An 18,645-nucleotide genomic window follows, 5' to 3' on the forward strand; every position below is an offset into this window, starting at 1 on the left:
TTTCAGTAAAAATGCCTCATCTATTAAATTGGGCACAAATTAACTTTAACTGAGATAGATTATCGGATTTGACAAAGAGATTAAGCAGAAATAAACTTCTCCTGCTACATACTTGAGAATAATATGATGCACTCAAAAAAAAAAAAAGAAAAAAAACATGAGTATTACTCATGCAGGACATTTTCGAACACCTGTGCCTGAGATACTTCCGCTTAAACAGTTAAAAGATTAAGATATTTTTTATTGCATGTAAATGAAATTCCAGGTAGATTAAATCTCTAAAAATATTTTACATGCAATATTTTAAAACAATAATGCATACTTTAAACAAAAAGCATATCAAAAATTTAAAAAAAAACACCTAAATGTCCATTTTAATGAGGCAATTTATGTGTCACATAATAGATGAAAATGAACATATTGTAAAGGATTCGGTGCGACTTCCACTTTCTTGAAATGAAGACACAGTTCTTGATAAAAGCACAGGAAATTTATTTACACTATGTACAGGAAAGATCGTCAACAACTGCAAAATTATTCATCAGCAATTAAGCAATTATCACGCAACACCGTAAACTCAACGTTTACACACGTATTTACTTCCAAATACGAAAACGACACAGCGAAATGCCTCGCTATAAACAGAGCTAATACACACACTCAGTTCGAAATCTGAATCGAAACTAACTGTTTATCCATCGCTAACGGCTTTTATAAACATCCAAGAATTTTCCACAACATTCTTTCTGCTTCGAGAAATGCGTAGACCGTTATCAAATTTTATCAATGAAAATAAAAATAGGGGGTTGTATACTTTAGCCATATGTTAAGGGGTTGTATATTCATTACGGGAAATTATTTACAGGTTACGTTACTACAATAATTACTATTTACAGGATTTGTAACATTGCCCCCTTCCTAAGGACTGCACGTCCCGGGCAGTACAATCCCCAGAAAGGGTGCCAAACTTCTATCAGAAGTTCACAATTCCACACATTAAATAATAACTAACAGATACAGAAAACACAATAATAACAAGAAATATTACTAAACATTAAAAGCAAAAATTATCTACAACTTTTATGTTATCAACCATGGTTGTTTACGTAATACTCATGAACTATGGCCATAGTATGGGGCTAACCGATCATAATGTACAACCCTAGGCTTTGCATTAGGTGATTTTCGGATCCTCACTACGACGTCATTCAGTCGGTTAAGGACTTTGTAGGGTCCATCCCAATGCGACTGCAATTTGGGTGACAGACCTTTCCGTCGGATGGGATTCCATAACCAAACCTTGTCGCCTTCGTTGAATTTATGTCCAGTAAACCTTGTGTCATATCGGGTCTTCATCTTCTCCGCCGCGATGTTGATTCGCTCTCGTGCGAAGTTATGAACGTCTTCCAACCGGGCCTGGAGATCCTGGATGTACTCCTCAGGCGATGAAGGCGCATCCGGAGGAGGACCGAAGACGAGATCACAAGGTAGCCGAAGCTCTCGTCCGAAGAGCATCTGAGATGGGGCATATCCGGTAGTCTCGTGGACAGCACTGCAATAGGCCAGCAGGAACAAAGGTAGCTTCTTGTCCCAATCCTGTTGATTTCTGGATACCATAAGTGAGAGATTATTCAGGATTGTGCGGTTAAATCTCTCCACCATGCCGTCCGATTGTGGGTGTAGTGGTGTTGTCCTAGTTTTCTCAATTCCGAAAATTTGACATAGGCCCTTAAACACAGCAGAGATGAAATTCCTCCCTTGATCGGAATGAATCTGCAAAGGTGTTCCGTATCTCGAGATCCAATGTTGGACTAGAGTCTCTGCTACGGTAGTAGCCTCTTGATCTGGAATGGGATATGCTTCCGGCCATTTGGTGAAGTAGTCGATGGAAACAAGAATGTATTTGTTCCCATCAGCAGTTCTTGGTAGAGGACCCAGGATGTCGATCCCAATTCGTTCGAAAGGAGCTCCAACGTTGTACAGATGTAGCTTCCCTCTGCTTCTCTTCTTCGGTCCTTTACGAGCAGCACAGGCGTCACAAGAATGGCACCACTTCTCCACGTCATCCTTCGCCTTGCTCCAGAAGAAGCGCTCCCGAACTTTATTGAGAGTTTTCAAGACACCAAAATGTCCTCCAGTCGCACTACTATGTATTTCTTTCAGAACATCTGAAATCCTGGATCGAGGAAGTAGTAACTGCCACCTAGATGTCTTGCCGTCGTCAGATTCCCATTTCCGGTGTAGCACGCCGTTCCGTAAATGGAGTGAGTTCCATAAAGCCCAGTATCTTTTTGTTGCAGGACTGAAGATGGAAACGTCCTGCCAGCTAGGGCGTCGACTGTCACTTTCCATGAACTCTAAAATTGGTTTTATGTCGGGGTCTTCAAGTTGATCTTTTCGAACTTGGTCATCACTCCATGGATCAGGTTCTGATGATGTTGGAGTCACTGTCACCTGATAGGCGGTAGGGCTAGTCGTTCCATACTGTTTCTCGATTCGGGAACAATAGTGGCAGTTCTCAGGACAGGGGTCTCCTTGATAAAGCGTCAGCATTACCGTGAGATAACCCTTTTCGATGCTTGATCTCCATGTCATATTCCTGGAGCCGCTGTATCCATCTGGCTATCTGGCCTTCTGGATTCTTGAAGTTCAAAAGCCAAGTTAACGAGGCATGATCTGTCCGAAGCAGAAATTTTCGGCCGTAGAGGTAATGATGGAAGTGTTCTACAGCTTTCACTATGGCCAGTAACTCCTTTCTGGTGACGCAGTAATTTCGCTCCGACTTTGATAAGCATTTGCTCCAGTAAGCGATGACATGTTCATTTCCGTCAATTTCTTGGGATAAAACAGCTCCAATTCCCTCGTTGCTCGCATCAGTGTCCAGGATGAAGGATTTTTCAGGCTGAGGATAGGCGAGGATAGGCGTTGATGTTAAAGCCTCCTTCAGTCGTAGAAATGCAGCTTCGCATTCTTTGGTCCATTCAAACTTTTGCTTGCTCTCCGTCAGCTTATGCAAAGGTCGTGCAATGCTGGAAAAACCCTTCACAAACTTCCTGTAGTACGTGCAGAGCCCCAGGAAACTTCGCAACTGATGGATGTTTTCGGGACGACTCCAACTCCTGACCGCAGATACCTTCTCTGGATCGGTTTGTACACCCTCAGAAGAGATGATGTGACCAAGGTAGTTCACTTCCCGGCGGAACAAATTACATTTGGACGGGCTTAACTTCAGATTGGCTTCCTTAAGCTTTTGCAGCACCTTCCTAAGATTTGCCAGATGTTCTTCGAAGCTGCGTCCCACGATGATGATGTCGTCTAAGTAGACCAGACAGGATTCGTAAGAGAGTCCTCTTAGCACTGTCTCCATAAGACGCTCGAACGTAGCTGGTGCATTGCAGAGGCCGAAGGGCATCACTTTAAACTGCCATAAGCCTTGTCCAGTTGTAAACGCTGTCTTCTCTCGGTCCTCAGGGTGTATCTCAACCTGCCAGTAGCCGCTCTTCAAGTCCAGGGTCGAAAACCACTTGTGTCCGGAAAGAGTGTCCAAGGTATCGTCTATCCGTGGAAGAGGGTAACTGTCTTTCTTGGTGATTTCATTCAGTCGTCGGTAATCGACACAAAATCTGGTGGAGCCATCTTTCTTTCGGACTAAGACGATGGGAGAAGCCCAGGGGCTGGATGACGGTTCGATTACATCATTCTCCTTCATCTCTTTCAGGAGGGTCTCAACCTCTTCCTTCTTGGCGAACGGTAGTCGTCTTGGATGCTGTTTAATAGGGGGGTGTTCTCCAGTATAGATCCTATGCTGCGTCAAATTCGTCCGGCCCACATCCTCCGATGTAGATGAAAACAGATGCTTGAAGTCGTCCACCAATTGTTCCGCAGCAGTTCTTTGATCCTTCGATAAGGGTGCACTCCCAATTAACTTCGATGTCAAGGACTCAGAAGACACAGTCTCAGGGGAATTGATTCTTCTAATGATGCAGTTTACTGGAGTACAAGTTGCCAACACTTCACCTTTTCGGATATTCCTTGGCCTTTCACTCACGTTGGCGACTCTCACAGGAATTACATCCTTAGAAAGGTCCACAAGCGTAGATGCTACCAGTACTCCTTTTGGGTTATTGCTTAAGTTGGGGTATTCAATGAGTCCAAATCTAAAACTATTGCTCTCTTCAATGGAGCCGGGTATTAATGATTCTGACCTTGAGGGAATTGATAAATCTGTTTGGGCAATTATTTGATGAGCGGATTTTACATCACTTTCTGCGGGAAAGACTGCTATGTCTTCTCTCGTCGAGTGCAGCTCGTTAGTCTTGAAGTCGAGGTTGAAGTCATACTTCTTTAAAAAGTCCAATCCGAGAATGAAGGGGTCTATGATAGCAGCAACGAATGCGGTATGATGGTAAATGGCATTTCCAAACACAATTTCTAAGTTCACTTTACCTTCAATCTCGATCTTGTCACCTGTCACAGTTTGGAGGGTAACGCAGGGCGGCGTCCACAGAATGTTGAGTCCAAATTGACGAGCCACATCTGTTCTAATGATCGTAACATTGGCTCCAGTGTCAATAATCAGTTCGCAGGGAAACCCGTTTACATATGCGTAAACAAACAGTCCATTACTGCCGCCACTCGTCGAGGAAATCTGGAAAACTTTAAGATGGGGCTCATTCCAATTTGGCGACCTCCGCCCCGCGAGATTGCCATGGCTTAGTTTTCCTGGACCTGCGAGGGAGAGGTGCTCTTCCCTCTGGTTTCTTGACGAGCTTCACAGTTTCTTCGTAAGTGACCCTCGCCACCACATTTCCAGCACTTAAGTGATTGTCCATTATGGTCCTTGGGAGCCGAATTCCTTTTGAGGATTCCTGCAATTTCTTTTATTTGCTTTTCCAGATCAGCAAAACGTGACGAAACCGGATCAGGCTCATCAGTTTTCGCGCCGCGGATTGAATGGCGATCCTTGCGGGTTGCTTGCTGGGCGGCCTCCAACTTCATCGCATACACAACAGCAGAACTCAGGTCTTTGACATCCGCCATCCGTAGAGCTTTCTGGATTTCCGGATCTCGAACCCCGTCGATGTAGTAGTTGAGTGCCAGGTTGTCTCGAACATCCGCAGGACAGTCACAAAAAGCAAGATGAGACAATCTCTCGACGTCCGCCGCTAGCTCTTGCAGGGTTTCCCCGGTTTTCTGGAAACGGGATTTCAACTGGAGTCGGCTGAAATCTTTCTGGCACTTCTCACCGAAGCGAAGCTCCAACGCAGATGTGAGGGCGGCGAAATACAGGCACTGGCTGTCCGGAAGGGTCAGGAGAATGTCCGCTGCGTCACCTCTCAGGGATGCTGCAAGATGACAGGCCTTGGTAGCAGAGTCCCATCCGTTCGCTTCCGCCACTATCATGAATTGAGTTTTGTAAACCTGCCACGAAGTTTTCCCATCAAATGTGGCAAGTTTAATGGACGGTCGAGCAACCGATGTGGGAGCGCCAAACTGTACAGAGCTGCTTTCCGCGGTCGCCAATCTCCTTTCCATGTCTTTAATTATTTCTTCCTTAAATGAGGTAAATTTCTTGTCTTCTTCTTCTAACTTATTTTCCACCTTGGCGATACGCTCTTCCACAGTATCAAATTTTTCTTCCAGAGCATCAACTTTATCTCCCATGGCGGTTAGTTGATTCTCCATCATGGTTTTCATCGACGTTAGGTCACTTTTTATTTCATTTTGACTTGTAGTAATTTTAGCAGTTAAATCACTATTTAACTGTTCTTGGTTAGTCGCCAATTCATTTTTTAATTGTTCTTGGTTAGTCGCCATATTTTCAGTCAGGTCGCTTTTCACAGCATTAATTGCTTCCAGAAGTTGTTTTAATTGGTCATCCATTGCGCGAGTAATCACCATAAAAACAAAGTCTATAAATTCAAACAGTCTTTATGAAAAAAAATGTCCAAAGTCACACTTACTCCAAGAAAGTCCAGAAGTAGCCCCACGTTGGGCGCCAATTGTAACTGATTCGGTGCGACTTCCACTTTCTTGAAATGAAGACACAGTTCTTGATAAAAACACAGGAAATTTATTTACACTATGTACAGGAAAGATCGTCAACAACTGCAAAATTATTCATCAGCAATTAAGCAATTATCACGCAACACCGTAAACTCAACGTTTACACACGTATTTACTTCCAAATACGAAAACAACACAGCGAAATGCCTCGCTATAAACAGAGCTAATACACACACTCAGTTCGAAATCTGAATCGAAACTAAACTGTTTATCCATCGCTAACGGCTTAAATACACCGAAAAGAAATTTCTCCAATATTCCACACGCTTCTGTAAAGTAGTAGACCGTTATCAATGAAAAGAAAGAAAATAGGGGTCGTATAATTTAGCCGAATGAAAAAGGGGTTGTATATTCATTACGGGAAACTATTTACAGGTTACGTTCCTACATTAATTACTATTTACAGGATTTGTAACACTATGTATAAAGTCCTCCCAAGACTGAGGGGTGGGGGGGCATTGTCCCAAGTGGCCCCTCATAAATCCGCCCATGTTGGTAGGAACGGGGATATTGGCAAATCATACATATGATAACGTTATATTGACCCTGAAGTGCCTGACATTAATGCTCTAGGGGGAAAAGGTTAATTCAAAAATACTGCTCTTCGAAGGGAATGAAAATTACTTTGCTCATCATGCATTACTGTTGAAAAAAGGTTTCTCTTGAACTCTCATAGACAATGACATTCGGACAGTGTTTTGGTTTATTCAACAGATTTAACTATGAGATGAAAGTGGAAAATGGGAGACACCAATGAAATTTTTTGACATTTCAAAAACAATTATGGACGAAAACAATTAAGATGAAACTGGAATGAATTTAAAGTAGGTGACACCAGCTTTTACCCAGTCCAAAAAGCACCAAAGCATATCGGTTTATAACAATTTAATCGAACATATCATGCTCTTGTGTATGAGAATATTCACTGATATTCATAATGGGGTCGTTTCCAAAATTTTAAAAGTATTTTTTACTGAAAGAACATCCTTAAAAACATAGGATCTAACCATTTTTTAAATAATTTGTTTAAGTTTAATATTAAAAAAAATTACTTAAATCGTTGCGCTTTCATTGTTTACATTTCTTGCCGATGACATCACAAATGATGAAATGCCATTCTGTGTTGCCATTCACGGAGCAAAATATTTAATTCGCATCTTTACTCACGTGTATTGGCAACGATATGGTTGATAGCAAGCGTAGAGCGCAATTTTAATTCGCTTCTTGATTATCATAACGACGAAACTCAGTAAAAAGATGCGCCAAAGAGCATCATTTGCGACGACATCAAGACCACGCCTTGTTTGAAAAATCGGACATTTTAAAAAATTAATTAAAAAATAACTGTTAGGAAAATGAAAGTATATTCTGGGTTCGTGTTTTTTTTTTTTTTTTTTTGCTTATTCTATCAATTTCAGTGACTAAAAGTAGTACTTTTGACTGAAGGAAACAACCCCATTCAATTCCAATGGGAGGCTGTTCGGGTAACTTTTATGGATAAGCTGCAAGGCTGGTCAATGTTGTTTCTCAAAAACAGACATGGACTGTAAATAGACATGGACGCCATATCAGTGGCTTTTCTGCAGCAGACATCAAACATTAAAAGTTGCATAAAAATAACCCAAAACATTATGCATTTTTCCCCTTTATTGCGGGCAATGTGTAATGTTTTCTTTTTACATGAATGGCATAAAAAGACATGATTGAATGCACGTAAAGCCGGCAGTCAGAAAGGGTCTAAAATATCGTTTCTCGGACCTCAATCCGGAAAAAATCAGGATGTCACCGAACCCCCCCCCCCCCCCCCCCACTATTAACCAAGAAGTCTGAACTTCCGTTTTTAGAAATTCAACTCAGAAAAAATTTCTTGGGGAGCACCCCCTCCCCGCATTACAATTATCTGCTTACAACTGTTACTGGGATTTCAATTTCGGAAAATTATCAACGAAGAAGATCTTCTAAAACCTGCGTTTTAAAAGGTAACTTCAAAAAATTTCCAGCAGAATGTCTCTATTTCCCCCCCCCCCTCTCTCTCGCCAACATTTTTCAAGATTATCTTAAATTTAGTTCTCCGTTTTTGTAGCTTCAATTGGGAAAGATTGCTGGTCCCCTTAATGTTACCAAAGATGGCTTTCAATCGCGTTTTTAGGATTTCAATTTCGGAAAATTCCTGGAGACCCCAAATTTCTCCTCTCCTTAGCATTACCAAAGACCCTCTAAAACTGCGTTTTTGGAAATATAATTTCGAAAAAATCCGGGGGAGAGGACCCACCCCTCCCCCCAAACCATTACACCAAAAAAGGTGTAAAATGCATTTTTAAGACCACAAATTAAAAAAAATTCCCTGAATTTCTCCTCCCCTTAACATCACCAAATATAATCTAAGGTTGCGTTTTTAGGGCTAAAATTTCAAAACAATCTCGAAGGCGAACTCCTGGAACTGCCTTTTCTAACATAATTAGAGATCTAAAAATAAAGTTTTTGCAATTGAAATTTAGAGTTCGTTGTTCCTCATTATTGAGCAATCACGAATTGCTTATTATCCTTACTTGACCAAAGTTGATGTGATGTTGCTCTGATTTTTCGGATTACCATGACGACGGTTGTTTTTAATATTTATGTAGAGAGCGAAATTTTCGTCATCATAGTTACTAATCATCTGTGGTTTGATTTTATTCATACTTTTTTCAGCGTTCAACTCAAGCTGACTTCACATTAAAAAAGGGTTTTTGTGTAAAATTACGTTTTTTCAGGAAATACCACTTATGAGAAACTGCAAAACGATATCTAAATACAAATTTTAAAGATTGCTAATTCTCATCATTTAAGATTAATAAGAAATAAAAATATATAACGTTATACGCTGTAAATAATCTTTATGATAAGTGTACTGGTGGATACTGGCCATAAAATCTTTATTACTGCATCCTAATCACCATTTCTTTTTTATGGATATGCCCCTGGTATTACCAATTCTAAAAAATCACTAGTAATATGTGCAAATTTCTTGGCCATTTCCATTCCATCCCATCCCATCCCATCCCATTCGTAGAAACGCGATACCTAAGGGGTAGGATGCTGTTTCAATTCGTGAATGTGAAAAACATAATTTAAATTCAGGACCTCAAAGTTCAAGTGATTTGTTTTCTATTCTCCTTTCTATCATTTTGGGACCCAGCATTTCCCTTTTAAAAAAAGAAGGATTACATAACTGTGAACTGATAAATCTTTATTATTTGGTCACTAGAGATCCTTTTCTTTCAAGTTACGTGAATTTATTTCTGCCTTTTTTACAACTTAATGTTTAGATCTAAAGTTTGTTAAGTTTGATTGCTCGTAAAAGGAGAAGCGCGTGTCTATAATGCTGCACGCTAATAAGACAGCGTTTCAAATCTTTAGATTTCTTCTCACAATTCGTAATTAAGTCGATCGATATAAATAGTAATCGCGTATCTCAAGAACATCGAAATTTTAACACTTTAGTACAATATAATAATGAATTCTGAAGAAGTAAAGGTGGTGGGAAATGCTCCGAGTTCTCCTAAAGTTGAAAAAAAGACAAGATCAGGTCTGGGTCGCCAAGTTATGAATGCCGTCCGCCAACTACAAGGAGCTCAAGGAACATCTCTCGCAAACATCAAGTCATTCCTCGGCAACGTCAGGAAGGTGGATACGAAGCAAAAGGATGCCGAAATCAAGATGTACTTGAAGAACGCTTTGGATCGGGGACAACTGATGAGGCAGGCTGGTAAGTACAGGGTGGCTGCGAAAGCTCAGAAGAAGAGGAGTGGAGGACGCAAAAGACGTTCAGTGAAGGCATCCCCAAAACGGAAGTCAAGAAAATCAGCGGTGTCCAAATCTGCGAAGAAAATCGGTAAAACAAGAGCCAAGAGAAGCAAGAGGAAAAGCTCTGGCCCAAAGTAAACTTCCATATGATTTTGATCTTTTATGTTTTGAAAAACTTGGACACATGAAAAACTTTTTGAGCTTCTAAATTGTCTATAACTATTCATTGCAACTAATTCCGATTACAATTGTAAAATAAAAATAATAAATAGATGAATTTATGGTTTCAGTCTTTAAAAATAACTGGGGGAATTATTGTTACGCAAAATGTGCCAAATTGGCTAAAAATGTTCTATTGTTGAAATAGCTGCTGACATGTTCGTTCCTCCTTTAATTTTGTTTTCTGATGGAACTTTTCATATTTATAGCTTGCTGGTTTTTTTTTCTTTTTCTTTTTAAATTTTATTTACATTTTAAAAGCTTGGCGGAATTTTTCATTTTAGTTTAGGTCTTATTTAATAATATGTTTTGTTCAAAAATCAAGTATTGTCTTGAAAATTTCAACAATAGTGATTTATAAGCAGTTTGATAAGCAGATAAGTGCTTTGATTTGACTAGTTAGGAGAAACATTTTGAAAACGTGACTAGTATTCCCCCTAGTAATACAAGAATTCAAGCAGTAATAATGAAATGAAGCAATGCCGTAGCCGAGCTGGGGGGTTAGGATAAAAAGTGCAGATACGACTTTTCTATTATACACGGCAGCACTCTAAAAGCACTTATTTTCGAGAGCTTGTAACTTCCGCAAACCCATCGTTATCGCTAAAATTTAAGCCTCGCGAAATCGTATTTTTATCTTTATTTCTTTTTGTTCGAATAAAGTTCGCAAAATCACAATTTGTCTTCATTTTCGGAAAGTTCGGATATTCAATTTCCTGCAACATTTTTATGATATTTTAATAGAAAGTTCGCTCAGAAAGCTAAACGAGTTAACTTTCCTGTATGTCAACATAAAATAGCTAGTCATTCTAGCAGTAGCTGTACTGTCCAACCACGGATTGCATGGAATTTTCAAACGTCCAGATAAGACGAATCTCTGTGAATAAGGGGGAAAAGTAAAAATTTGATGCGCATATTCCGCTCATTTGAATGAGACTCTACTTCTGCAAAAGCTGACATCGGTAAAAAAAATAATAGATTTGTCCATTTCCGGCTGTAAAAATCCTTATATATATATAACTATCTGCATTGCCCGTCTTCGCCCGGTCTACCTTGAAAATAAAAATTGTGTCAAGTGACGGGTATATTCAACAATCAGGCTTAAATAAAAGAAAAAAAAAAAAAAACAATCGGGCAAAATTTCCCTTTCAAACAATGACGACAGATCTTAAAATACTTTTAAGAAATTAAAATGAGAAAGAACTGATGGATTTAAAAAGCGTAACCTAACCATGGAAACAAAATAAAATAAGTTTAAGAAATTAAAAAGAAACGATGGATTCAAAAAGCGTAACCGCGGAAACAAAATATAATGGTTAACAATTTGAATGCAAATGAGATTTTTCGAACTTGATTTAAAATGGCTTGTTACTTTTTTTCCTTTGGAGATAGAAGTTTAGTTTTTTGACCATAGGTCGAGATAGATCTGGAGTTAAAAATGTGTTCTCTTTCCAATACTATCAAAAAGAAAACTGTGGGACGATTCCTTCACTTTTTATTGATAGATTTAATAAAGAAAGTAGTGCCTAAATTTTAGCTAAGCGTAAAGAAATTCGAGCTAAACAAGTATTTTGTGGCCATCACGAAACTTTCTTCTATATATTTCTTATGTTATCTGACCCCTCCCCATGCTTGAGGAAAAGCAATATTCCAAGAAAAAATAAAATTACGCACACAAAAACTTGGACCTTCCCAATTTCCGAATTATCGCAAAAGCGAAGCAAAGAGCGAAAATTGAAAGTTATTTTAAAAGCCTTGCTTGAATTAATTACAAATATTTTATTTGTTAACAAACATTAGATGGCAACAGTTAAAAATTTTAAATCATTGAGCATGGCCCCACTGAATGCGCTGGCACTCTTCGAATATCCTGTATTATTTTGCAATGGGGTGGTTTCCTTCAGTCAAAAGTTCTACTTTTAAGTCACTGAAGTTAATAGAATGAGCAAAAAAAAAAAAAAAAAAAAGGACCCAGAAAATACTTTCAATTTCCCAACAGTCATTTTTTAATTAATTTTTTTTAAATTTCCAATTTTTCAAACAAGGCGTGGTCTTAATGACGTCACAAATGAACTTAGGCGCGTATTGCATTGGCGCACTGAACGCTTACTCTTGCTCTCCACCGCGATTCCACGATATGATAATCAAGAAGCAAATTTAACATTGCGCTCTACGCTTGTTATCAACCATATCGTTGCCATACATGTGAGTAAAGAAGCGAATTAAATATTACTCTGCGCGGATGGCAACAGCGAATGGCATTTCATCATTTGTGATGTCATGCGCAGAAGCGTAGAAAATGAAATTGAGTCTGCGCACTGACTTAAATATTTTTTTAAAAATAGTAAAAATTTTGTCAAATTATTTAAAAAACGGTCAAATCCTATATTTTTAAGCATGCTCTTTCTGTAAAACATATTTTCGAAATTTAGAAAACGACCCCATTGCTTCGCTCAAATGTAAAAGCAATTTTCACCCGTCATTCCTTGACGGGCAATTTTCTAGTTACTATATAATTACAAACAAACTTGCTCACGTAATTTTTCACAAGTCAAGAAATGCAACTTAAATTCAGGAAGGCATAATAATGCTGTGAACTTAAATCTTTTTAGCGTTAATAACATCTCAGTGCACTTTAATTTTTTACTTCAGCTAAAAAAAATAACGGGTTACAGGAATAATTACGTAATAAAATATTTTTCTTTCATTTTCTATCGTTTTCGACTCCAATAGTTAACAAAACAGTATTATGAAGAGCAGAGGTTCCCAAAGTGGGTGCCTCAGAGAAAAGCGAGGTGTGCCACGAATTTCACCCCATAGTTTCAATACATTCATGTACAGTGAAAAACCGTTGCAACAAACATCAAGGGACCGTAATTTTTGTTCGCTGTAATGAAATTCAAGCCATGTAATGTTTTATCGGGACTGAACATTTCTTTTGCTGAAAGGACATTTCGTTGCATTGGTATTTGTTGTAACGAAATTTCCCTGTATAATCGAAATTGACTAGGGTGCCGTGAGAAAATTCAAATTCTTAAATAGGTGCTGCGAATCAGAAAAGTTTGAGAATCCCCGATGTAGAGAGTTTCAAAAATTTTACCGTTGGGAGTGAGAAAAAAACAGAAGTGACAGAAATACATGGATTTAATTTGGCATTTTGAGCAGAAACAACCCTTCTCCAGGGAAAGAATTGATATTTAAGGAATCCGATTTCGGTTAAAAGATGTTCCGGTTTGCAGAGTTTCGGATAATCGATATTCCACTTCATTTAATTATTCTGTAATTTTTTCAAACTTAATTCCGTAATTTGAAATCCCTTACCCCTTTCTTCTAGAAATTTAAATTCGGAGGGCCCTTGCTCAAGGACAGGTCACCGTTAACCTCCCCAAAATTTTCTTATTCAGCAAATTTTGTCTGATGATTCGGCATAATGGGGTTGTTTCCTTCCTTCAAAAGTACTACTTTTAGTCACAGAAATTGATAGAATGAGCAAAAAAAAAAAAAAAAAAAAGAAGAAAACAGACCCAGAAAATATTTTCATTTTCCCAACAGTTATTTTTCTAATTATTTTTTAAAAATATCTGATTTTTCAAACATGACGTAGTCTTGATGACGTTACAAATGATGAATCTTGGCGCATCTTTCTACCACGTTCCATGATCCTTATGATAATCAACAAGCGAATCAAATATTGCGTTCTACAGTTGCTATCAACCATTTCGTTGCCAATACACGTGAGTAAAGATGCGAATTAAATATTTTGCTCTGTGAATGGCAACACTAAAGGGCATTTCATCATTTGTGTTGTCATCGGCAAGATTTGTGAACAATAAGAGCGCACCGATTTAAGTATTTTTTTTAATATTAAACTTAAATAAACTATTTAAAAAATGGTCAGATCCTATGTTTTTAAGCATGCTCTTTCAGAAAAAAATACTTTTGAACTTTTGAAACGACCCCATTGTCATGATTTAGAGAAATTTAGAGTTCAATTCGAATGATCATTTTCTACAAAATTTGGAGTTCCCTTCGGAAAATTGAGAATTTCTGCCCTCCCAAAAATTTTAGTTCCGGGCGTCCTTGCCCTTGCTTGTTTTTATAGAAGTTTTTGAGTGTAAACATTGGTGCTATATGTATTGTGGGCTATTTACTCAGCTACTTGCATTGAAAAGAAACAGAAGCATTGTGTTATTTCTAAAGATCCTAGCACAGAAGTAGAGAAAATATTGAATGAATTTCCATTTTCATTCAATAAGACGCGAAAAGATGGGTATTAAAATTCCTCTCTTCAATCAATGCCAGCCAGTAATTTCTTCTCTGCGCCTTGTTTCAGTTCCTCTTTGCGCGGAATGCCGTTCGAGGAGTTTACTCAGCCCGAGGCTAGCAGTCAAGCCATTCGTCCGCGAAAACTGCAGCCGATAATTATTCGATGGTTTTATGTTTGTTTTGAGTACGCAAAGCTTGTGTGTGTTATTGTTATTATTTTTATCTTTTTGATTTATTTTTTGCTTTCGCATAGAATTTCGCACTTTCAGCCTAAATGCGGATACAAGCTATCACTATATATGATTTTTCATGCAGTGAATCTTTGTTCATACGTTTAAAAGGGACTGTATGAAAAAAATGTATAAATGAAAAAACGTCTGATATATATGTGTTAATCTGCAGGCACCTATTAAAAACGCACGAATGATAAAAACATATGAAAGAGAAACATATTAATAGTGCTTATTGCTTCCCTGTATTTCATTGATAGGAGAACTTTTGATCGTATGTAAATGTTTCTATTCAGTAGAAATTGATAAAATTTCATCAAACAAGAAATATCTCATGTTTTTTTTCAATGGGATCGTTTCCAAAATTTTAAAAGTATTTTTTTCTGAAAGAACATGCTTAAAAATATGACCATTTTTTAAATAATTTGTTTAACTTTAATATTTTTTAAAAATTACTTAAATCAGAGCGCTTCCATTGTTTACGGCTTCTGCCGATGACATCACAAGTGATGAAATGCCATTCAGTGTTGCCATTCACAGTGCAAAATATTTAATTCGCATTTTTACTCACGTGTACTGGCAACGATATGGTTGATAGCAAGCGTAGAGCGCAATATTTAATTCGCTTCTTGATTATCATAACGTGGAAGATGCGCCAAAGTGCATCATTTGTGACGTCATTAAGACCTTGTTTGAAAAATCGGACATTTTAAAAAATTAATTAAAAAATAACTGTTGGGGAAAATAAAAATATTTTCTGGGTCTATGCTTTTTACTTTCTTCTATATCTAATATATAGAAGAAAGTATTGGATTCGTGCAAATTTTCGAATTTCGAATTTTGACGGATTCGAACGTTTTGAGGTTTGCTGAGTCCATTTCGACCATTTTTGGAAAATGTCTGTCTGTCTGTGTGTGTGTGTGTATGTGTGTGTGTATGTATGTATGTGTGTGTGTGTATGTATGTGTGTCACGTCTGTGTGTGACCAGTTTTTTGTGGCCGCTGTACAACAAAAACTACCGCATGAAATCGAACGAAATTTAGTACACATATGTGCCCCTATGTGAACTTGTGCCCATTAGTTTTTGGCGCGAATTCCTCCAAGGGGGGTGGAGCAATGGGACGTTTTTCGAGTTACGCGTGCTTGCTATTCCTCAGGAAGTTACTGGCGGAATCAAACAAAATTTGGTCCATATGTTGGTATTAACAGGAACAGGTGCTGATTCAATTTTGGTGTCAATAACTCAAACGGGGGTTGAGCTATAGAACGTTTTTTGTCGTCAATTGTGACTGCTGTATCTCAAGAAATAATGAACGGAATGAAAGAAAAATTTATCGGCAAGTAGCCCTTAGTGGGTATAAGAACTGATTTTATTTTTGTGTCAACAGCTAAAAAGGGGGTAGCGCAATCACCCGTTCTTTTTTTCCATTTTGAGTGCCCTATCTCAAGAAGTAATGCTACGTTCTGGTTGAAATTTGGAATATATGTGAATCCATATGTAAACAGGCTTTGGTTCTATTTTGACGCCAATCGCTCCAAGAGGTGTTGATTTTTTTTTTTTTTTGCGAATAAAAATATTTTTATTAATGCAACAATAAGAAAGATAAATCGTAATAGATTGTCGTCTGCGTATTTCTCGTGATTTTAATTGTATGGAAATGGTAGGAAATATTATCTCAATGATTTAAAATTTTTAACTGTTGCCATGTTATGTTTGTTAACAAATAAAATATTTGTAATTCATTCAAGCAAGGCTTTTAAAATAACTTTCAATTTTCGCTCTTTGCTTTGCTTTTGCAATAATTCAGACATTGGGATAGTCGTCAAGTTTTTGCATGTGTCATTTTGTTTTTGTTGGGAATATTGCTTCCTCGTCAAGCATGGGGAGGGATCAGAAAAAAAAAAAAAAAAAAAAGAAAAATATAGAAGAAAGTTTCGTGATGGCCACAACATACTAGTTTTTTTTTTTTTTTTTTTGCTCATTCTATCAATTTCAGTGACTAAAAGTAGTAGTTTTGACTGAAGGAAACAACCCCATTGTTTTTTAAAAAAATACAAAAAGAAAACCGAATCAAGTAAAGTGTGCTTCAGCATTGTTGATGCTCGGTGGAAAACTCAGAAATATCCATTTCGTAGGAAATGGGGAGATCAAACGTGCAGGAGATTGGGAGACCTAGAATCTTTTTTTTTTCAAATGTAAACCTTGAAGGGGCCTCTACTGAAGCACTGGTTACTACTGGTGGTGTGTTTACGTTACGCGCTGAATGTGGAAAAAAAAAAAAGAAACAGCGAAAACTGTGCCCTTTTACTGCAAATAAAATGATTTCCTGCAGCCAAAAGGAGCAATTGAGCCCCCTGACACCCTAAATGACGAGTTTTTCCGTTCATCTTACTAAAAACTTAAGAATCACATATAGTAAAAGTGCAATTCCTGTGATTCACTCAGCTGTAAAAAAAAGTTGGAAGCGTTCTAAATTGGTGGTTAGTTTCAAAAAAAGATGCAAAATCATTCTAAAATCAAGCTCGCTCCAAGTAATAACCGATCAAATTTATATCAGTCAAGTCCTCAATTTTTTCCAAACCCCAGTTCTATTCAAATATTATACCATTTTAACGATCGTCTTTCAACTAGATTTAGTAACTTCAATTGCCAACACTGCGTGTGACCAATCGTAACCAATAAAGCGTTTCTTTATTTCCGTGTATCTTGCATAGGAAAGACAAATGATGATAGTACGATTCAGGTTTTAGGGATTTCTTGTAATCCGTTCCACGTTCACTTGAGATATGCATCGCCATCTTTGATTATAGTGCTTTGATGGCTAAATCCGTGTCGCTTCTTCCCATGCTGTTGCAATAATGTTACTGTTCATGTACCGTGACTGTGTTTGAAATGTGTCAGATCTGAACAGTTTTTTGGGTTTTATCAATAGACTCTTTTTTGAAATTTTTGCTAAGTCTTCAATTTGTTTTCCTGTAATGAATTAAAATATAATCTTCCATTAAAATTCCACTCATAATTGGGTTTGCCAGACGTTTGACCGGAGCAGTCCCGGTTTTCGGACAAAATGCCGGTGTCCCGGCCGGTTTCCTTCACGTCCCGGTAAAATGTAAATTTGATAACATAAACCCAAAAAAATCTAATAATTAACTGAAGTATTACTAAGGATAACTACTTTGTCATTCGCAACATAGGTTAGTAAAATTAATATCGGATTTGCTTGTGCGAAATTTTGCAACAAGAATCAAAAAAGACTTTCTAAAAAAGGTCCTAGCTAATAAAAAGTCCAGGTCATTCTTGTTCAAATTTTTATTTCTCATTCAAAGTGTTTCTCCTTACTAAAGTAACTTACAGTTTTCAATATTAGGAAATAAAATGTTTAAATTTATCGGGTTGTGTCTTTCATATCACCCCTGGTTTAGGTTTGCAAATAATTAGTAACCATATTCTCATAGCGTTGAGAATGAACTAAGCTCTATCTCCTCCCTTCTGAATGCTTATGACATTGGGGGGGGGGGGGGGGGCAATGTCCTGGTTGAACATTTCAGAAATTTGGTAAGCCTACTTATAGACCATATGTGGAGAGCTTGAAAAGTACAACTACTGATGATGGAACTCGAATAAGGTTAGATTTGGTTATTATAAAATTAATTGCCATAGAGTAACCAGAGGTGCCCCCTCATTTCAATCGCGCAGTCTGCTCCATGCCCTCCCTCTTGTAGGGAACACTAAGGTAACAATTGCGACCAAACTACAAGGGGCCCTCTTTGCTCTTGGTGGCCCTGCTGGAACGAACAATAACACACATGAGCTAAACAGGATTCAAACCCAAGTCTTATAAGCAGAATATTTTAGAAGTTTTACGATAGTTATTTCTATAAGTAACTTTTAGAGTCTACAGAAATATATGCAACTGTTTTTTGTACATACGTCTACAGAAATACTATTAAAAATTTTCTTTGGAAGAATTGCTCCAAGAAAATACTTTTTGGAATTCTATGAAACTTTTTTCTAAGGGTTTAGTTACAGCAGAAACGATAAGATTTAAAAAAAAAAAAAAAAAAAAAAAAAACGGG

General features: G+C 37.7%; 1 protein-coding gene across 1 annotated transcript; it reads left to right on the top strand.

Annotated features, from left to right (window-relative positions):
• Positions 1-9,561: 9,561 nt before the first annotated feature.
• On the top strand, positions 9,562-9,990 carry LOC129230372 (histone H1C-like). Its single transcript, XM_054864771.1, has one exon. It carries the CDS (start codon positions 9,562-9,564, stop codon positions 9,988-9,990), a length of 429 nt encoding a protein of 142 aa, XP_054720746.1.
• The last annotated feature ends 8,655 nt before the right edge of the window (positions 9,991-18,645 follow it).

This window comes from Uloborus diversus, chromosome 9 (genome assembly GCF_026930045.1).
Source record: "Uloborus diversus isolate 005 chromosome 9, Udiv.v.3.1, whole genome shotgun sequence".
Taxonomy (NCBI): Eukaryota; Metazoa; Arthropoda; class Arachnida; order Araneae; family Uloboridae; genus Uloborus; species Uloborus diversus.